Genomic DNA, 21,991 nt, shown 5'->3' on the forward strand with positions numbered 1-21,991 from the left:
TGTTATTGATACCTTTTGGGACATACCTTTAACATTTCTCTAATTGCTCTATTACTGCTCTATTAAGGTGAGACTGGGAGAGGGTGGAGACTCTCCGGAAGTAAAAAAGAAACCAAAACAGTTTTCTTATGTCATAAGGGATGCTATGAAAGATCTTTCATAGCAAAGATACATAAGATTCTTACAAGTGTAGAACTGGTTCCGTTTCAGTGCAGTATGCTGAGTCAGCAGATAGAGCTTAATTCTCAGCTGTGCTGTCATTGTCAAATGCCAGGTTGATTTACCTGCTTTAGATGTTCAAATGTGATGAGATCAATGATTATACTGTAAAGCTTTGTTGTGTGGTGAAAAAGTGCTTAGCTTAAATTACAAAAAAATAAAATGAAAATACAACCGAGATTGGTTTTGCAGTGCTTATTTGATTAATTTGCACATTTTCATATCACATGTTATGTTATTAACACATAACTAATGGGAGACCACTGGGACAATTTGGTATCTGATTGTTTACTCAATAGATTAATTTATTAACATTCATACCTTATTTGTCAACACTATATAATTAGATGCAGAGCTGAAGAAAACTGTACAAAACTAGACGTGTTGAGATACTGATACGTCAGAGTTTGAAGGAACCATAAGATTTTCATACAAAGGCTGAAGTTGTTGACTGTTGCCTCAAACAGTCACACAACAAAATAAATTGCTCCCTCCAGTGGCCATATTACCTCACTGCAAGCAAAGTAACTGACCAACAGCTGTCTATCTGGGCTATGTGTTCTAACTTGATATTTTTCCTTATTTTTATTTCCAGTCTGAGAAAATGTGTGAGAATGTTTTGAAGTGCAGCTCATATAAAAAAAAAATAAAAAAAATCTTGTTGCTTTTAGTGTTCAATAACTCTGTCATTCTGAACATAGAAATGTTTTATATTTTTTTAAGATTTAGTTTTTACATTCGCAGCCACTAAATGTTGGCCATGAATCTGCCTATATATGCTGGTAAGATGTGTTGTGGCATGTGGTTGGTGTACCTTGTTTAAGCTAGCACACTTGAAAATAATTTCATCTGCTTAAACTAATATTTGTGTTTAGCTAATTTGCTGATTCGGCTACATTTTGTTGACAACTTTCCAAACTGGAAACAGATGTAAGCGAAAGAGCGGCAGTGCTATAGTTACAGCGCACTACTCACTAACAGGAGTGTGGTAAATGTACCTCTTTGCTAAAGCTCACAGTTTATGGACATAAAATTCACATAGTAGCATATAATGAAAAAAGCAGGTCATGATTAAACATTACACATTCCTCAACTTTAAGTTACTGATGAATGCAGCAACAACAAAAAGTTACAGGACAATATTTCCTCCCTTCCACATTTTTCATTTCCACCTCAGTTTTCTGTTCTCTCTTCACCCCTAATCTCTCTAACTGCTGCATTTCTTATTCTTGTCTTGCCTTTTGTGCTCAGTATTAATCTTCCTCGCTCTGGCCTCTCTCAGTTGTTGTCCTCTCTTCCCAACGCATTGCGGAGACTCCTCCAGAACTCTGGCCTCCTCTCCTCCTCCTGAGGCCACTCCAGATACGTGGTGGAGCTCATGAGTTTGCGAAGCTTGCAGAAGCGTTTGGGGATGTCGCCTGTGGACAGCGGCTCCAGCAGGATCAAGATGGCCGGCTCTCCGCCCGCGTTCCCTTCAAACATCCAGAAGTGGGAGAAGTCCAGCTCGTAGCGACACCAGTCGGACTGGACAAAATTCTCGGAGAGGACGAAGACGGTCCGTCGACTGCGCTCCATGGCGCTCATTATGTTGTCCACGATCCATTGTCCAGGGAGAAAGTCTCGCTTGTGGAGACACAAGGTCAAGGGCTGGGCGGTTCTGTTACTCACAGACTCTGCTTCTGTCTCCCTGTGAAGGAGAGAACAACACACCGGGTAACGTTTCGCTATAGGTTCAGACTTTGTATGTGGTGGGTGGAATTCAAAAAGAGAAGTAATTCATCCAATGTGTACAAGAAACCCTGAATTCCAGCTTGAATGAATTTCTACTGTTCATCAGATTTTGCTAAATATTTCATACTCCTGCCCACTGCTCTGTGTTGTGTTCTACCCCTCTCTATCCCCATCTATCTATCTATCCCCTTCTTTCTTTCTTTCGTTTTGCTTCTGTGGCAAGGTGAAGAGGGCCCGGGCAGGGATTGAACCCACACCTCATGTGTGCTAACCAGTCACCCAAATGGGACATCCCCTTAGCCAAGTAGCCAGGGCGCATGATCAAGTGGAGGTATAGTGACAGGACCCTCAACTGTCACACTTCCTTCTTCAGCTGCTTTCAGCATTCACACACATTTCTTTCAGGAAATAGCTGGCACTGACAAATAAAGGTAATAACCTACTCCTGTAGGAGACTATAGGGATTATGGCAGTGGGCAAATTTGTCAAAATGTTGAACTATCCCTTTAAACTACAGGTGTCCTAGTATTTTTTTTTTTTGGCTTTTTGCCTTTATTTGATAGTACCCAGTAGAGATAGACAGGAAACGGGGAGGCAGAGAGAGGGGGAATGACATGCAGGAAAGGGCTGCCCGACGTGGGATTTGAACCGGGGCCACCTGCGGCGAGGACTGTAGCCTCTACATGGGGCGGCCACTCTACCCACTGCGCCACGCACCGCCCCGTCCTAGTATTCTTTTTAAAAATTTTACTCAACTGTGATTTGCCCCCCAAATTCCTCATGTTCCAAAACTTCAAACAGACTGATACAGAAAAGCAGTGATGCAGAAAAAATGAATGAGGCAATTAGTTATGTCGATCCCACAAAAACAGTTGAACTCACTTTGGTTCCTCCAGCTCGGGTACCAGGTAGTTTTCAACCCAGAATGCATCGCTTTCACTGTAAGAAACGAAGGCGTCGTAGCATAGTAATGTTTCTGTATCTGCTCCAACTCTGAGGAGCCGGCGCCGTCGGGAGCTGTGCTTGGCCTTCAGCCACGCCCACGTCATCTTGAGGTACCAGACGACGTGGAGACGCCACAGCAGGACGCCTGTCACAACCCCGACCAACAGCGCCATCCCACAGCACACGGACACAAACAGAACCCGGTGACACACGGCAAAGGAGAGGTGGACTTGACCCACAGATTTCCCCTGCAGGTAGAGGGGGGAGTCACAGCTGTAGCTCTCCTCTTCGTCTGTTAACTGCACATCTCCACTTTCCTTAATGTCCGAGTTGAAGAAGGCGACAAAGTCACAGGTGCAGACAAACTTGTTTTGACCCGCCTTCAGATTCTGTAGTCGTTTGTACCGCTGAAGATCTGAACGGCCGAACATGCTCAAGGTGTTTGACTGTGGAAGAACATAGACGAGGAGTCACCCTACGGTAGCAAACAAAAGGACTGTGAGCAGGAAGATGGTACATGGTTGTTTTTTGTTTACCTGGATGTTCATTGTTTGCAGATTGGGAAACAAATGTCCTGAAGGCAAATTCAAAAACTTGTTCCCAGAGAGGTGGAGCTCCTTCAGCAAAGGCAGGGCCACGGTGAAGTCAGCGAGATCATTGTTGCTCACATCCAACACCTGGACATGATGAGATACAACATAAAAAGTGCTTCATCAGTGAGTGTTTGTGGTGTCTGGATTACTGCTACGAGGTCCACGCTCAGTACCTCCAGAGTTTCAGGTAGGCAGCTCGTAATTCCGGTAAGTTTGGCCCCCGAGATGTTGAGATATCGCAGCGTGGAGGGCCAGGAGCAGTGTGGAGGCATCTGGCTGTAGCTGGTCCTGCTGATGTCCAGGTGAGTCAGTTTGTAGAGCTTACCCACCAGGTGGCTCATCAAGGACAAACTCTGGACAGAAGTTGGTAAAAGGAAGGAAAAGGTGTTCAGACAGGAGAGCATGTGAAGTTAAGATGAATATGAAGTTTTGAGGATAAGCTGAAAGAACAATGTTTCATGAAGTGCACCTTCAGGTCGTTCCCGCTGATGTTTAAAACTCGGAGGTGCCTCAATGTGCCAGCTCCGTAGCACAGTGACTCGCTAGCAGTCATGTCGGTCAGCAGGTTGTCGGACAGGTCCAGGTACTGCAGGTTCACCAGGAGGCCAGAGGTGAGACAGGGCATCAAAAAGACCTGAGGGTAAAAAACAATCATCGTTCATGACTGGTGATGTAGTTATGCTTGCTACTAACTGATAGCAGACACAGTAGAGTCCCAAGATCTTGATATTACATCCAAGCTACCTGAAATCTCTGAAACCTGTCGTGGATTTCTTTGATCAGTTCTTTGGAAAAGCATTAATTGTCAAATCTGCTGGATGGTTGATTGGACCAGATGCTGTTTGGTAACTGTTTGAAGAAACCTGAGTTTGATTCCCAAATTCTGACATTTAAGTTAAACTCAACTTATCCTCTAACTTAAAGCAGAAGTAAGCGGAATATTTGTGTTAATATAAGTCTTAAATAGTTATATCTTCCGACAGCAATCACTTATATAGAGTGTTTGGTCTGAAACACGGGTCTGTCAGTCACTCTGCTCTGCTGTAAGCCGAGGAGAAAACTTTCCTTGTATCCTACAACCTTTATCCAATGAGGAGAGAGAACGGCATAAAGGGGCAGTCCTCTCTGTGTGTGCAGCCAAGGAATGCGGGTGAATGTGGTGACGTAGGGACGAGGGTGGTGCATGCTAACTCCATCGGCTGACAGGAAGTTAGCCAAAACGACCGGATCGCTTACTTTTGCTTCAAGACGTTGTTTTACCTCTTGTTGAGTGTTTGGATTTCTTGCTGTTGTTTTGTAGTAGATCAACATGGTAGTGTGTGTTACGTTCACCTTGTTTTACTTTTCTTTCTTTTTTTTTTTTTACCTTGCCATTAATGACAGACACCTTCCTGGGATACTGCAGCAGAAACCCCAGACCTAGAAACGAGGTAAACTTCCAGACATCCAGCACCAGAACATCTCGTACGAAGAACTCATCAATGCTCTTTTGGTCGGTCCAGTTGGCTCTCTCCCACCTAACGCCAACCAAATATCATTACACAACTAACTTATTCATCACTAACCATGAAGTAAAAGAAGTAAAACACTTTATCATAAAATGACTTGACATGACTTGATATAAAACTCAATGCATGGTTAAGAAACTCAACTGTGACACTGTTTTCTTATTTTCCTTTTTCCTACCTGCCCTCGCCTGTAAGTGTGACACCATCAACTCTAATGGAGGTGAGTGGTACTCCGCTGAAAACCTCCAGGAAGTTGACAAAGGCCTCATCGGAGATGGAAACGTTACGTAGTGTGATGTGCCTGAGGTGGGAGAACGTGAAAGAGTGAGTGTTGGTTTGAGTCCCAAAATCAACTTATTGCCCTGTGGCTGGTTTTACTACAATGAAGCCCACCTTACTCTCCTCTTGGCTGCTTCCCTGAATGCCTGAATAGACCGATTTTCAATTATATGAAGGTCTTCCAGGATCATGGGCGTCTCTGGATACGACATGTCAGCGAGCACGGCTGACGTTAAGGTCGCGTTTGTTAAAAATGGTCCATGGAGACTCAAAATGACGCGACCCAGTGGCCAAACGTACGCAAGAGCGCCGGGCTCATACCTGCAGAGAGGGGAGGAGGCCAAAGAGTGAAAGCATAAAATCAGAGGAAGTTTTCAAGGGTGGTCTCTGGAAGATGTTGCTGTTCTGTTTCTAGCTGGTCAGCAACAAAATCATCATCGTTCCCAAACCTGCACAGGTTGTTGGCGTGCACGGTGAGCTCCTCCAGCTCAGCCACTCCAGACAAGGCTCCTCTCTTCAGCTCCTCCAGAGCAGGACCTCCAAACGCCAGCTTCCTCAGCCAAACCAGCCCCTGAAACACCGGAGTCGGACCGATGCAGCTGGAGGGTTTAGTTTAGTTTAGTTACCTTTATTTAAACTCGTTAATACACTGAGGCAAGCCTCATTTACAGTGCAGACGAGAGTACAGAGCAAAACAAACAAAATACAGAACAGATATACACAATAAAATGCAGTAAAGGACAGTAGACATCAGAGGAAACAATTACAAACGGAAGACAGGGAATTATTAATTAATAATTTGAAGTGATTGAATGGGACAAATGAGTTTAACTTAAGAGTTAGTTGTAGATGATTCCAGATGTGTGGGGCATAAGCTGAGAAGGCAGATCTCCCTAGCTCAGTCCGAATTTTGGGAATAGGCAATTGCAACCAGTTGCTAGAGCGGGTGTTGTAAGTGATTCTGGACTGAACAAGTAATGAAGAGATGTAGATGGGAAGTTTGCCAATGAGGGCTTTATAGATGTTGGGGACGAGAGGAAGAAGCTGGACTACAAAAAGCCAAAAGTTTGTGGATGCGCATGGTGTTTGTGGTCCTGGGCTCTCTTTACCTGTACGGGTTGTTGAGCAGGTTGAGCTGCTGCAGAGCTCCGAGCTGCCTGAACCACGCGGGGTTGAGAGTGGTCAGCTGATTGTCCGACAGATCAAGTTCCTCCAGGTTCAACAGAGAGTCGAAGGCTGATGGTTGGATCACAGCAAGTCTGTTACCTGGAGACGGTTTGTTGAATGTGTTAAATTTTGCAATTAAGAATTGTGTCACAACTTGAAGGAATAGTTCAACATTTTGGCAACATTTGGCCATAACCCCTACAGTCATAGCAGTAGGTTCGTTACCTTTAATTGTCGGTGCAAGCTATTTTTAGAACAGAGGAGCAGAGCCGTGAGCTGCTCAGAGCTACGCTACGGAGGCTCATTATGGGATTTCTTGGTTTTCCTCATCAAACTCATCAAATACACAATCCAACAACTCCACAACGCTCTGGTGGACAAGTTGTGACCTGCACATTCACCACGCTATGAGATAATAACACAACGTTACCACACAGAGTTGTTTTAGAGGGAAATTCATGCAAAACCGCTGATGCGCGTTGCCTTCAGGGACAGTTTTTCAGCAAGTAGTTTCTGAATTTCCCTCTAAAACAACTCTGTCTGGTGTGATGTGCAGGTCACAACTTGTCCACCAGAGCGTTGTGGAGTTGTTGGATTGTGTATTTCAGTGGTTCCCAAACTTTTTTGTCTTGCGTACCCCCTGAGCCTTTTTGCCATACCACAAGTAACCCCTCCCTCATACGTGTTGATGATTCTCCAAAAGTGGTCAAAACGTAAACACAACTGATTATGAAACGAAAATCATTTCAATTTCTCTCTTCAATTTGTACAAAGACATTTTACACATATTCTCCTGCATTTTTGTTGTTTCGTGGCTGTTGTGGTGTTTGTTGTGGTCAAATGTGTCTTCACAGAGTTGTAGGATTGTCACAATACAAAAATTTCAAACTCAATGCCAAAACCCAGGAAAATACTGAATATGACATCATATTCAATACAGCAGCAGTGTCTCCCAGCTTATTATTGTTCCATTATTTTATTTTGTATTATAATCAAAAGGACTTCTAACAGATGTTTTTTTTTTTTTTTTTTTCTTATTAAATGAAAAGCTAACTAAGAGTTGTGCAATTCCAGCGTGTTGCTATTGTTTCATTACAATGCATCTCCTCTCCTCTGACGGGCGGGGCTCCCCCCTCCCCCCTCCCTCACAACACACACACGTGCACGCACACAGCGGGGGAAAAGAGAGGAGACGAGAGTGTTGCCGTTAATATCGCCGTTTTAAACTCTTATGGCTAAATTCACCCTACGTGCGTCTAGTTCTGTGTAACTCTGTTACTCACTCAGGTCCAAACGCTCTGGAAGCTGCCTGCTCTGCTCTCCTCTGCTCTGCCTGTCGAGTGCGCGCGTCGGGCGCTGTGCGGGCGCGCTGTTAATATCGATACTTTTAGAAATCAGTCATGTATCCAGATGCGCCGTTTTGCATCGATACTTTTGACAACTATACAAAGCTGTGCTACAGGTTGTTGTCTTCTGGGGGGAACTAGTTGTGGCGCACGTACCATTTCAGTAATGGGCTTCTGAAGTGACTCGGAATATCTACTTATCATCTTAGTAATAAATTAATTAATGTTTCTACGTACCCCCTGCAATGTGCTCACGTACCCCTAGGGTTACGCGCACCACATTTTGGGAACCACTGGTGTATTTGATGAGGGAAACCAAAAAATCCCATTAGCCTCCGTAGCGTAGCTCTGAGCAGCTCGCGGCTCTGCTCCGCCGTTCTAAAAACAGCTTGCACCGACAAATAAAGGAAACAAACCTACTGCTATGACTATAGGGATTATGGCAATGGGGCAATTTGCCAAAATGTTGAACTATCCCTTTAACACGCCATTCATGATCTTGTTTGTCACACAGACTGTTTTGCTTGATTCCCACAAATACACATCACCGTTACCGTGGAGACTCAGAGCCCTCAGTTGCGCGTGTGCGGCGAGGTCGTCGTCGGTCACCTCGGCGATGTTGTTGAAAGAGAGATCCAGAGCGAGCGCGAGCTCCGTTACCGCGGGAACACGGGTAAATCCAAGGTGGGTGCAGTTACAGGAGAGTCGCAGGTTGCAGCCATGACAGGTCGGCCTCTCAGCATCAGGGTTTGACCTCTGACCCCGGCACTGGTTGAGGAAGCAGAGGAGGCAGAGGGAGAGGGTGAGGTGAAGGACGGTGGGTTGTTTCATTCTGTAGGAAAGAAAAAAGAGTAAAGGGATGAGTCTGAGTCCTGGGAAGTGGAATAAAAGTGAAAGAAATCTATTGGGGAAGTGGAATTTGAGAAAAGAGGAAGTCTTGAACGTTGTATACAGTATTGTGACCTTCCCCAAGTCTTTACACACAGAACACAGATTCAATTTACTCCACAACCTCACTTTACCAATATAACACGTCGGATCATCTGGTTTTTTGGTTGAATTGCTTGAATGCTTCAGTAAACAAAATATTTAATTTACATTTATTTTTGATCAAATCAGTATCTTAAAATGATGGTGTTTTTCACATAGATCTCATCTGTTCACTAAGATTAAACAGATGTTGTTTGTTTTACCTCAACATCAGGTTTTACTTTGGTGTTATAGGTTTAAGTTATGGTCCTAATTTAGCAGCTGTTTAGCGGAAAAGCCTCAGCAAAACTGTATTTGTCATGTTTTACAGCATCATTTGGTCCAGTTGCTTCCTTTATTTTCTCTTCAACACTTCATAAATACCAATTATGTCACAACAATCAGTCAAACTTCATGTAAAATGTCTTTGTTTGTTGTTCTGTACTTGACTGGATGATGAAATAAAATCTTGAAAATGATTAAATGTGGTGTAGGTAATTATGTTACAATTTACTTTTGTCTGTTAAAAAAGAAGAAGAAGAAAATGCTAAAAGTGAAATAGATGAGAAGGAGGTAGGATTAGTTTTTTTTATGACTTTGTGGAGGAGGAAGTAACAATCTCAGGGGAGGACAGCGCTAACCAAGTGTGAAAAGAGGTAGTGAGCATGAAAATTAACTCCGGGGAGGAAACCTGAGCGTGTGTGTGTTATGTAAAGCAACGTTTCAATAATTAACTGCAGCACATTCAGTTTTTGTTCATCTTCAGTCACATCAGCTCAAATCATTTCACCACTGAAGCTGCTGCCTGTTAAATTGAATTGAATTGAATTTTATCTGAGGTTGGGGGATGCCTTATGTCAGATTATCTGTTACATGATAAGAGGTTCCCACAATGACTTCCTCTCTCTGACTCAAGTTGACACTTCCCCACTCAAGGCGACTTGCCGTGCAAACAAGGACCTCCAACTTATTCTTAGTCCTTATACATGTGGAAATAGAAACACTTTATTTAAAGTGAAGGAAATAGCAGAGATGGAAACACGACTTCTGCAAGGGATTAAAAAAAACTGTGGTGGTATACCGGAGGCCACATCATTTACTGTCACAGGATCATAAAGTACAACACACGACACAGCTCATACTCATAAACCTTAGCAGTAGGATATCAGAATCAAAATGCCATCATTTAAAATTTGTCAATCGACATTTATTTACAGAGCCTTTAGCAACAACCAAAGTCCTTATCAGTGAAATCAAGAGAACGCAATATACAATAAAATCATAAAAAGACAAATGTCACAGTGGTACTAGGTATTAAAAACCAACCTGAATAATAATACGTTTTGAATTTAGATTTTAAAGGTAACAGCACGTATGTCAAAATTCAAACATAGACTATGAAACAATGTACAACTACGAGTTGGTCTTTGAAAAAAATTACATTGGTGAGAAACAGAACATAACTGTCCTGTTGAAGTTTCATTAGACATTAAAACATTAAAGTGAGTGCTCCTCCTCCTTCTCCAATCAGAACAAACAGACACAATTAACTAAAATCTCATTGACTCCCTCTTATTCTTATACCACTAACTGAGAGTCTTGTCTTTCCAGCTTCTTTCACACCTTTAGACGTCTGAGTGAATCAATCAACTGGAGGAAGCGAAGAGCAGCACTGAGGTCAGTTCTTAAAGATTAAACACAAATAAAAGTCTGAGTCATTGCTGAAAGAAAACGACTCTTACCTTCATAAATCTGCACAGTGTCGTATGTGTGAGTGTGGACACTGAAGGAAATCACGAAGGCAAACATCAGTTATCATCCTGCACACACACACACACACACACACACACACACACACACACACACACACACACACACACACACACACACACACACACACACACACACACACACACACACACACACTTCCTCTTTTTTCACAGCCAGTTGGTTTTGGAGTTTGAGCGAAAAACATTTGAAGAGAATCTTTATTTTGTGGTTTTTGACTGAACGTGTGAGTAAAACCCAAACAATGACAAACAAAAGTTAGACAAACTAAAAAACAAAACAAACAAACATGAGCATCACATCTGTGTGTCAACATTTATGTGTTCAGACTCATGACCATGAGGCCGTGATGTTTTTTTTTTAAAGTATATATTTTTGGCTTTTCATGCCTTTATTAGATAGTACAGTTACATAAGAGAGACAGGAAATGGGGCGGCAGAGAGAGGGGGAATGACCTTAACCTTCCTCTTGTGTTCGGGTCGCCATTGACCCGTTTTCAGGTTTTAAATGCATACAAGTACCACATAAATTTGTTTATAGAATCAAGGCTTTTTGACTTTGTCAGCAAACTATTTAAACAAAATAAAACTTTTTTTTCTCCCACAAATTTCTAAAATGCACTGGTTCAGAAGAAGCTCCTGCACACTGTCTCACTCTCAATTAATTTATTAAAGCAACGTTTTGGTCAGGAATATGACCTTCATCAGGCATAAAATGCACTGGTTAAAATTATGACCTTTGTGGTGTTCGGGTCAATTTTGACCCGGTTATTATCATAAGAACAATAATGAGAGTTAAAACTTAAACCATAAGTGCAAAAACAACCTTTTCATAGATAAGGAAGTCTACAACTTTTTTTTTTTACAGCTGATTTACTGTAAGACTCCGGTCAAAACTGACCCTAACACCAGAGATGGCAGCAGAAAGCTACAAGAGGAAGGTTCAATTGTGCTGGAGAGCAGGACTGCAGCCAGTAACATGTACATTTAATCACTTTAGAGGACAAAATAAAACCTGAACACCTTCTCTCCACTCAGTAAAAAAAAAAAAAAAAAAAATATTATCTCTCATCTCATTGTTCCAACGAGTCTTAACCAGGACTGAACCATGTGTTTGGTTCCTGAAAAACCAGACCATGGTTAGTTACAGGTGTAACAGTCGTTAGTTTGGTTGGTTTGCTTTAGGCAGTTCATGATTTCCAGTTCACTACATAAATGTCCAACTGACACATCCAAGCACCCCGACCTCTTCCTGAAATGGACTTTCACTCATCACTCTCTTCACACGAGTTGACCACACTTCTCCCTCGGCTCCTGTCATAATCACTACAACCACTAGATGTCACCTTTAAAAAAACAAAACAAGACTTTGGTTCAGAATAGAGAACTTGAAAAGAGAGTAACGACACCACCATTGACTCCCGTGGTAAGCATTATGCGCCCCGAGTGACAGGATATGGGTATTGCAAAAGAGCCCAGAAAACTCATTCACTCCAATGTATGTGTGTTGCCCACTTGCTGGTAAATTGATGAAAACGGCCGTGTTTTTGTTTTTAGGCGTCTTGGTCATATCAAATTATACTTATAATTTCTTTATTACAAAATGTAGATTGAAACATTAATGTAGACAACTGTTTTCTTTTCTTTTTTATTTACTAGTTTATGTGTTAATATTCATCTGTAAAGGATCCTCAATGATGCTATTAACGTGGGTGATCTATAAATGTCCTTAAATTATTGAAAATACCACATTTGCTCATTCACCAACAATGCAGAGTTGTCAGTTCTTAGGCGATTTTGCAATACCCATATTCCGCCATCAGGAGGCGCTTCCATTGAACCAATGCGTGTCGTTACTCTCTTTTCCAGTGCTCTAGTTCAGAAGAGGCTGAACAAACCACCTGGGTGTGTCATCTAGGCATCGATCTCCATCCAGTCAGTGACGATGGAGCCTCAGGAGGACGTTTGAAGAACCGCAGATTTTGGCACTTTCATGTTGGCTTCATTCCTCAGCCGTTTGGTTTTCATTGGTCATGAGGATATGATGTTATGGTAACAATGACAGTAACATTGGTCACCACCACCAGAGGAATGTCAGGTTCAGATCTTATCCATGCAGCAGCAGCTTTAAAGGTTCAACAATGAGATCCCAAATTTCAGTGAAGAAGTGCAGCTAAAACCAGTTTTACCGGTTGAAACTGAAACTCAAGACGAAGCTGAAGTCAGATTAAAAACACCAGGGCGTCTGTTTGTTTTTAGATGGCATCAGTTACAGTAGCGCTAATGATGCTAATGATACAATAGTGGGCAGTATGGGAATATTTAATACTGTAAGTCTGATACTAGTAATTAAGTGTTCTATGTCATATTGTATGTGCTGGATATTATTGTATAATATGACACACCCCAACCAGTATCAATAGTCTGTAACCCAGTTAGACACAAAACAAGCCAGTAAAAGAAGAACGACTTTAGATAAGATAACACGATTTGTGTTGTGTTTTAAATATTTTCTTTTGCTGCAGGAGTCACAGGATAGCCTGGGAAACCGGCGACACAATGAGACACAGTGAACAATGAGATGGATAAATCAAAAGATGATGTAACCAGAAACCCATCGTGGCCATAATAGTCCCAGGAAACAATTAGTGTATGTAATGAGGTCAGGGTCGCTGACACACTATACGGTAAAAACAAAAAAAGGTGAAGGTAAAGGTAAAGGAATAGCCAGCTCTGCTAAGTAACATTAACACAGCGCTGAAAAGAGGGATTAGTGTGATGCACTCTGGGGAATGTGGCGAGAAGACGTGATCTGGAGGATAAAAGGCCGAGAGGCGGCGGAGACGGAGTCCACTTCTCCAACTTCGGTCGTCAGTCGTTCAGCTTTTCCAAGCACGCAGACTTTATTTGAACAATCTGACAGGTCAATACCGGTTCCTGTCCATCTGCACCCTGATGTCTGAGGATTAGGGGAGAGTGGGGTAAGTTGAGACACTTTTTGTGTTCAGGATCACTACATCAAGACAGTTATAGTTTTGTTCCTAACTAACACATCTGCATATATTTCAGGATGTTTTGCATCCCTACAAATTAACAGAATGAGTAACTGTTTTAAAAATATAGCATGTTCAAAAAAAGTGGTCTTGTGACTCAACTTACCCCATGGGGTAAATTGAGCATAGGAGTGGGGTAAATTGATCAACCCCCCCTTCTTTCCTTCCATCCATCCATCTCCTACCTCCCCCTTTACTTAATATTTCATCTGTCCAGGTTACAGGTGAACACAAACTGCAGGGACTTCCTGCTGAGCCACCAACTCACTGAGATTTGGGGAGTTTTGCGATTACGTGGCATCTTGGGAAGAATCCCAGATATTTTTCCTTGAAAGTAAAGTTTGGTACACTATAAACAACTTTTCCTGTTTATAGGAACATACTTACTGTAATCACAAACATACAGAGTCTTGATTTAATCATTTTGACATATACAGCCAAAATGCATTCATTAAGTGTATAGGATAGGTGGCTCAACTTACCCCACAGCTACCTTAGCTTGGGTTTATTGCTCTCACAGCTAAAATGGTGCAGTTTCATGCTAGGTTTACTACCTCATGTTGTAGCTCATAGATACCACAACCCATAAAACAAATTTGCAATCATCTATTTTGGTCTAAACACAATTCTCATGAAACTTATGATCGACGAAATTCACTCTCGAGAGTGAAAAATGATTTTTTTGGTCATAAATGTTAAACCACTTTACTCACGTGGTTCTAATCTTCACAGACTCAATGAAATGATGCCTGCCTCCCAAATATTTGGTCACATGCTAATTTTTTCCTATAGTTTCCTAGAAACAAGGGGTGGGTCAACTTACCCACTGGCTCATCTTACCCCACTCTCCCCTACCAGCTTTATTGAGAAGCAGTTTTTCACCCAGCTGCCTCTTCATCACCATCACCGTCACCACCACCGCTATCATCATCATCATCATCATCATCACCATGAAGGTCCTCGGTGTGACTCTGGTCCTCTGCGGCCTCCTGACCCTGAGCCGGTCCATCCCGCTCAACTTCACCAGCACGGTGAGCCCGCGGCACTCGGGCGTCTGCGAGTACATCAGGCAGCAGTGCTACCACGAAGGCCTCGCCGGATTCTGCCCCGTGTGCGACCACGACGGCAACTTCCACCCTCAGCAGTGCTGGCCGGCCATCGGGTACTGCTGGTGCGTGGACGTCCTGAGCGGCGAGGAGATACCGCACACTCAAGCTCCGATGGGAAGCGAACCTCACTGTGGTGAGAGACGACCTTCGTCTGACTTCTCTGTATTGCTGTTTCCTTCAGTTTCTGAGGCAAATATCTAACTCAGTGTAGATGATGATGGCTAATTAGTATCTGCAATTAAGTAGAACTAAATCTTTGGTGCTTAATTAAGGACTTTTACTTCTACTAGAGTAGGCCCTATATTTTATAGTGTGAAACTGCTACTGTTAATTTAATAGATCAGAAAACTACGAATTTGCCTTAGTTATATGGTGCAGACAAACAACATCTAAATAATCACAAAGCACATGAACATAATTCTAAGACAATTGACACATAAAGGCACAGAAGGCACAAAAATACTATTGACATACATACAAGATGCTATTTACAGGATAAATGATCTTAATTCTTCTCTTTACGTTTCATTTTCAAACATATTTGAGTTTTTAATGATGATGCAATAGATTACTCCAGGAGATAGATGGATAGATCAGTGTTTTGTGAAGTTGTTTACATTTCCATCAACACTGGAGCCAATTTTAAACAGAGTCTGGTGCCATCTGGTGGCAGAGTCAAAGCACGGCAACTTCTCATGCTCATTGATTTTAAAGAGTCTACAAATTAGTTATAGAATAAACATGACTACAATGTGAACACAGGTTGATTGATTTAATTATTACCTGCAGGTCATTGAACTGTGTCTTCTTGTGTGTGTTTGCAGGCAATGAGTTTTACTGCCCCGAGGGTTGGACCTTCTTTGAAAAGAAGTGTTTCACCTTCATCGACACCCCAAAGACGTGGACCGAGGCTGAGGTGAGAGGGACGAGGTCCAGGCGGACGACTGTAGCGCCCCCTTCAGCCGATCATTTCATTTCAGTCACACTTCTTCTTCTTTTCTCCTGCAGATCTACTGCATGTTTGAAGGAGGCAACCTGGCGTCGGTCTGCAGCTACGAGGAGAATCACTTCGTCATGTCTTTGACCAGAGGAGACACCAACTCCTTCCCTGAGACCTGGATCGGCGGCTTCTGTGCCATTCATGTACCAAAACCATTATCATTGATTTTTGATGGACTTTTTTTGAGTCTTTGGACGTTTTTTTGACAATATTGTTAAGAATTTAACTACTGTTACTCCACCACACCGTTATCTTAAACCCTGCAAATAATCCGCTTTTTTGTGTTTCATGAGCTGTTTTAATGCTTCAATTCTTCTTTTTCTCTTCCCATCCACAGCCCGATTTCTGGATGTGGAGCGACGGCACTAAATTTCACTATGACAACTGGCATCATGACCACGACAACAACGCTCCTGACAAGGCCTGTGCGAAGATGAATTATAAATGTAATGAACTCTACAAAACTCTTTTAAATTTCATCTTGAATGTATGAACCAGTAAACTTTGACCTGAGGAATTCTTCTCTTCAGTTTTCACTCTTTTATTCAAAGTTCATTTTAGATATTATAACCCAGGACCATCATAGATTTTAGGCGTTTTCTTCAGGTCAGACCAAGCACGTCCTTTATGGGCGGAGCCAAAGTGAGATGCATCTTACTGTAACAAATGTTGAGTGTCTTGTCTTTGTGTCTTGCAGACAACCTGAAGTGGTTCTACGACAGCTGTACCGAGGCTTTGCCTTTCGTTTGCTCCAAGAAGATGTGGTGAAGGTTCAGACGGCTGATGTAACTTTGCTCTGAACGTGTTTCTCTTTTTCTGGCTGGTTTGTTTGTTTGTTTTTAAATGTGATCTACAGTGTGTATCATGTGGCTGGTTTTTGTAGGTTAGTTCTCCGTGTAGCTGAGCTCTTGCAGTCTCACTCCTGTTGCTTGTTCATACGTTAAGAAAATACAAAGATGCAAGAAATGTCAAAAAAACAAAACAAGAAAACATTATTATATCAATAAAAAATAAATGCACAGCACTGCGGAAATGATGCTGTTATGTGTGGTTTTAACATAAAATATAAAAATGCAATAAAAACATATGAGCAGAGTTGAATGTCTCTGTACATTTCATTTCTTGTTAAAAAGAAAAAAGCAGTTCAATGTTACTCATGTCCAGACTGGTGTGATAATACAACGTGGCCTTTTGGACTCAAACTGACGTCTGTTGCTTCATCGCCCTAAATTCCCAAAAGTGACTCACACAAACAGAACTCACTGGTTCCTCACAGAACTAATTATTACTCACAATCACTAATAATCAGTGTGTTGGAGGATTTCACCATCATTCAGTAAATAAAGACACAGAGTCCCAAAACAGGATGATAGAAAAACTGACAGGAACTAAACTGTGAATAAAACAATCAATCCTGTGATTGTTTAGATTTTTATACATATTTCATTTAACTTAATTTAAAAATGCTGAAATCTGATTAAAATGTTAAAATTTGGAAAAAACTAAATGTAAAATTCTGCAGGTTGCAAAAAACAGACATTCTCGATGAAAAAAACTGAAGTAAACAAACACAAAGGACACGACCCAAGTTGCTGTTTGAACTTCATCAAATCTGTGTTATTCTGACCTTTTACATCTGTGAAGCACATTGGACGTGTGTGCAATAATGTGATACACAGATAAATTTGAGTTTATGTTTGTGGAAAAGTGTCCAAAAACCAATGACAGAACAAATTCAAAACCTTTCTGTCTTCACATGTTGACTCAAAAACCAAACATGGTCAAAGTGGAAACGGCCTTTTTTCAGTAAACGGTGACTTGTGGGCAAACTCGGTCCTTTTGCCCTTTTGTTCCTTCTCGTATTGACGGCTGTGACTCAGGGCGGATCAACTGCCCCCGCAGTTACTGGTCTGATCAGTGATGAAGGCGGGGGTGGGGGGTTGGTCCTTTACTGAGGGATAAATACGAGGAGGCTTCAGAACCAGGAGCAGAACCAGGAGTGAAGACACTGAAGACAGGAAGAGTTTAACCAGAGAGAAACCATGAGGCTGCTGCTGCTGCTGTGTGTGTACCTGAGTGTGAGCTGGGCGCAGGACAACCTGGATTATGACTACTATGGAGAGGTCAGAACTTTTAAATGTGATAATAATAATAATAATAATAATAATAATAATAATAATAATAATAATAATAATAATAATAATAATAATAATAATAATATTATATATCTCAACATTTTAAGTCTTTTATGTCATCAGGTGGAGACACACTAGGCATTTATTTCACTGAATTCAAAAACTATGAGATTGGTGGCAAGATATTTGATCAAATTATACTTTACTAATTGTTTTAAAAAAATATATATTTTCATAAATTCATAAAAACAATATCCTTGAATTTGAACACTAATCCCTACTGGGTATCAATTTGAGTTGATTCTAATCCCGATCATATTTCAATATTGTGATCATAATGTTGTTTTATTGTTTAGTTTAAAAAAATTATATGTGAATTTATCAATTTAACTTCAATAACAAATATTTGATATCATTCATTAATTTATGCAAAATGTGTTGCATTCATATAAAATAAGACAATATGAAATGTGTTTTTTAAAGATGTAAAGAATACATAGTAAAATAAAAAACTAAAATTGTTTGATATCATGATTTAGATTTTGATCGTCATCAGCACTGATTTGATATTTTACCCGTTTGTTTATTTGTACATTCATTGTCTGAGTTATTAACACACTTTCCTTTCATGTGACCCAGAAAGAAGTAGTCCCAACTGCCAACGCAACAGTACGTACAACAACTTTACAACAACTTTACAACAACTTTACAACGACTCAGTCAGATTGATCTTGTTTCATTCTTTGTTCTGTAACTCTTCTTCTTCTTCTTTTTCTTTTTCTCTGGTCGTCCAGGGAGGGACGATAAACGTTCGCGGTCACCGTCCACTAACACGGGGGAGGGACGTCTACAACCCGAAACGCTACTCTCCTAACCCCATCGGCGGCCGCAACAGGTACGTCCGCTAACAGAGGGGGTTTTGCCTCTTTTACGAAGGTGAAAGTGCCACAAGTATTAAAGTGTCAATGTCCTTCACCCAGGTATCGAGGCCGAACCACTCCCGCCCCCGTTGGAAAACAGGTGGAGGAGAAAGTAGAGCAGCCCGAGGCAGGAGGATGTACGCACGCCGCTCCAGAGATGGTAGGTTGAAGAAATATTTGCTTTAAGTGGTAAAACACTCAAGAACTGAGCCTCAATTGTTGAGACACTTTAAATTTGATGAAAACATAATCTAGACTCTTCATTACCAATGCTTCTGAAAAATATAAAAACCTTCTTATAAACTACAGACAGAAACAAAACAAGCCAAAAGCAAGAGATAATTAGAATGGACATGCAAAACAATAACAACAGTAGTTTTCAATTAAAACAGGAATGTTACAGATGCACAATTAGCAGTAATGATCATAGTATTGATTAATGTGATGTACTAATGGGCGACGGTAACTAACGGAGACATTCCTGTCCTCCAGGGCGTCCTGTGTCCCAACGGCTGTGAGCTGAAGAACTCACTGCTCAAACAGCAGAGGAACGTCAGGATGGTAAACCAAACTTCCTTCACCTCTTCGTTTCCTCACAGACCGATCGAAATGTTGCACTTTTACTGACTCGTTTTGTCTTGTTTGTTTGTTTGTTTTTCCTCGCAGGTCGTCAATGAACTCAAGCCTCAGGTGGATGATTTGTCCAGATCCTCCAACAACATCTTCAACTACGTCAACAGCATGTCCAACTCGCTAAGGGAGCGTCAGAGAGTCGTCACTGGTGAGTTTTCTTTCATTTAAAGCACCAAGGTTAGGGTAGACAACAAATTACACAGAGGGGAAAGGTGTGTATTTAAAACATACATCACAGTTTTGTGTTTGTGTCCTCTCAGGCAACAACAGGGTAGTGGGCCAGTACAGCGACAGTGTGGAGGAACAACACGCCTACATCAAGGAGACGGTGGACACGGTCTTCCCGTCCAGCATCAGAGTCCTGCAGGTAAACAGGAGCTGACATGAGACACAAAACAGGAAATTATGTTGATTTTTAAGAAGATGCTGAAGCTGTTTGGTGTGTTGTTGTGACTGCAGGGTGTCCTGGACAAGATCAGGCAGAAGATCCAGAAGCTGGAGAAGGCGATCCAGACCCAGAGGGAGTTGTGCAAGGAGCCATGCAAGACCAGCTGTCCCATACCTGTGGTGTCTGGTAGGTGTTCAGACCCAGCAGTAGAAGGTTGGAAATAGAAATCAATTGAAGCTGTTCACTAAAAGTTCTTCCTCTCTCTCGCGTGATCCAGGTAAGGAGTGTGAGGACATCTTCCGTCGTGGAGGAAGAGACTCCCAGATGTACCTGATCCAGCCCGATGCCTTCAGCCAACCCTACAAGGTCTACTGTGACCAGACCAGTCAGAACGGAGGTGAGAAGACGTTTCATTTCAGCTTTACTTTGTTTGATTTCCTGTACACGCCTCAGAGATTCAGTTTTTCAAGAAAACTTCTCATTATTTCCACAGGATGGGTTCTCATCCAGAGCAGGCTTGATGGCAGCGTGGACTTTGGCCGCCGTTGGGACGACTACCGACGTGGATTCGGCAACATCGCCTTCGATTCTGGCAAAGGTCACTGCCAGACTCCTGGTAAGAAAAATACACACCAAAGAGTTCAGGCTTTTTTTCACAAAGACTGGAAACCATCATGGGATCTGACACATCTGTTTCTCCTCGATCATGTGACAGGTGAATACTGGCTGGGTAATGACCGTATCAGTCATCTGACCAAGATGGGCCCCACTGAGGTTCTCATTGAGATGCAGGACTGGGCTGGAACCAAGGTGGGTCTTCACAGTCTCAATCCATTGGCTGGAAATCCAAGCTTCTCAATTCTTATGACTTAATACCTTTACTTGTCTGGTTTGTTAGCAATTTTCACAATTTCCCGTCATTTCTTTTAACCAAACAATGTTTGGTTTAAGTCCATCAGTGCTTAATAAGTACGAAATAACTGAAGTATTGAATAATTCTGAATGTTTTGATGTAAATTCACTTTTTTTTTTTTGATAAAATTAATTTTAGAAGGCATTGTGTTCAATTCTGGATGTTTCACCTGTCCGTTGTCATGTAGGTCCACGCCCAGTACACCCAGTTCACCATCCAGTCAGAGACCTCCAACTATGTGTTGGCTGTCGATGGTTACACCGGTAACGCTGGCAACTGCTTAATGGAGGGATCCCTGCAGCTCTTTGGTGAAAACCGCACAATGACCATCCACCACGGCATGATGTTCAGCACCTACGACAGAGACAACGACAACTGGTACGTCTCCTGAAATGTCCCGAAAATGTGATGAAGTTAAGGTCTAAGTTACTAAATACAACTTTTCTTTGTCCCTGTTTGCTCAACCCAGGGTGCCAGGCGATCCCACCAAACAGTGCTCCAAGGAGGACGGCGGCGGATGGTGGTACAACCGCTGCCACTCAGCCAATCCCAATGGTCGGTACTACATCGGCGGAGCCTACACAGCGAACATGGCCAAGCATGGCACAGACGACGGCGTGGTGTGGATGAACTGGAAGGGCAGCTGGTATTCACTCAAGGCCATCAGCATGAAGATCAGGCCTTACTTCACCTCCAGATAAAGGCGACGGACGACGACGTCGACACACGACGCACAGCGAACAGGCAAATACACAAGAAACACCAGAGTTGATCTGAGGGAAATGAACTACAGCTCTGAAAGAACCAAAGTGTCTCAAGTGGGTTAAATGAATGAGTTCAACTGATATGTTTTCTTTGTTTTGCCTGTTGACTGTATGTTAATGGTCACACACATTTACACACAACGTAGTCTAGACAGTGTGTGACAGACATGAAGAGGAAGAAAATGAATGTTTTTTAAGAATTAGATGCAACTTTAAGCTCATAAAACCTGAAAATAAAAGAAGAGAAGAAGATAAAAGTCGGATAAACTTCAAAGACTGGTTGTCAGTAAATGTGTTGTGATCTGTATGTGTGACGTCTTCAGTGTGAACCACTAGGATGAGTTGACGCCAACTCTCCTCCGCTACTCAATAAACTCATTGAGGAACATACTTCCTGTCTGCTGTGGTTGTTTTACTGTTGTCAATGTGTAGAAGATAAAAAAAAATGTCATAAAAATGTCATAGATAGCAGCATAGTTTAATAAATTTAACACAAGTAAAGTCAAATGGTCAATTTTAATGTTTTCCTTAA

At 41.9% G+C, this 21,991-nt stretch overlaps 2 protein-coding genes across 2 annotated transcripts; one reads left to right on the top strand and one right to left on the bottom strand.

Annotated features, from left to right (window-relative positions):
• Positions 1–1,497: 1,497 nt before the first annotated feature.
• On the bottom strand, positions 1,498–14,549 carry LOC311001467 (toll-like receptor 2 type-2; the record flags this gene model as incomplete). The annotated part of the gene is made up of 13 exons (XM_083992555.1): positions 1,498–1,906; positions 2,833–3,341; positions 3,432–3,572; positions 3,662–3,841; positions 3,958–4,122; positions 4,855–5,005; positions 5,175–5,297; positions 5,390–5,596; positions 5,725–5,874; positions 6,385–6,541; positions 8,343–8,620; positions 13,476–13,503; positions 14,438–14,549. The coding sequence occupies 13 exons, from the start codon at positions 14,547–14,549 to the stop codon at positions 1,498–1,500; spliced, it is 2,610 nt and encodes an 869-aa protein (XP_083848681.1).
• A 3,123-nt stretch (positions 14,550–17,672) lies between these two features.
• Positions 17,673–21,849, top strand: fgb (fibrinogen beta chain). The gene is made up of 13 exons (XM_083992387.1): positions 17,673–17,829; positions 18,481–18,510; positions 18,636–18,736; positions 18,822–18,921; positions 19,254–19,322; positions 19,428–19,542; positions 19,655–19,761; positions 19,854–19,968; positions 20,060–20,179; positions 20,276–20,398; positions 20,498–20,592; positions 20,883–21,073; positions 21,165–21,849. Exons 1-13 carry the CDS (start codon positions 17,749–17,751, stop codon positions 21,394–21,396), a joined length of 1,479 nt encoding a protein of 492 aa, XP_083848513.1. The 5' UTR covers positions 17,673–17,748; the 3' UTR covers positions 21,397–21,849.
• The last annotated feature ends 142 nt before the right edge of the window (positions 21,850–21,991 follow it).

Source organism: Trachurus trachurus, assembly GCF_905171665.1.
Source record: "Trachurus trachurus genome assembly, chromosome: 18".
Taxonomy (NCBI): domain Eukaryota; kingdom Metazoa; phylum Chordata; class Actinopteri; order Carangiformes; family Carangidae; genus Trachurus; species Trachurus trachurus.

What these genes read in the sequence shown, in the direction of transcription:
- fgb (XM_083992387.1), top strand. Translation starts at nt 17,749, where the DNA reads ATGAGGCTGCTGCTGCTGCTGTGTGTGTACCTGAGTGTGAGCTGGGCG. An exon ending in TCCCAACTGCCAACGCAACA is followed by an intron (nt 18,511 to 18,635) that starts GTACGTACAACA and finishes CTGGTCGTCCAG; the next exon opens with GGAGGGACGATAAACGTTCG. An exon ending in GCGTCAGAGAGTCGTCACTG is followed by an intron (nt 19,543 to 19,654) that starts GTGAGTTTTCTT and finishes GTGTCCTCTCAG; the next exon opens with GCAACAACAGGGTAGTGGGC.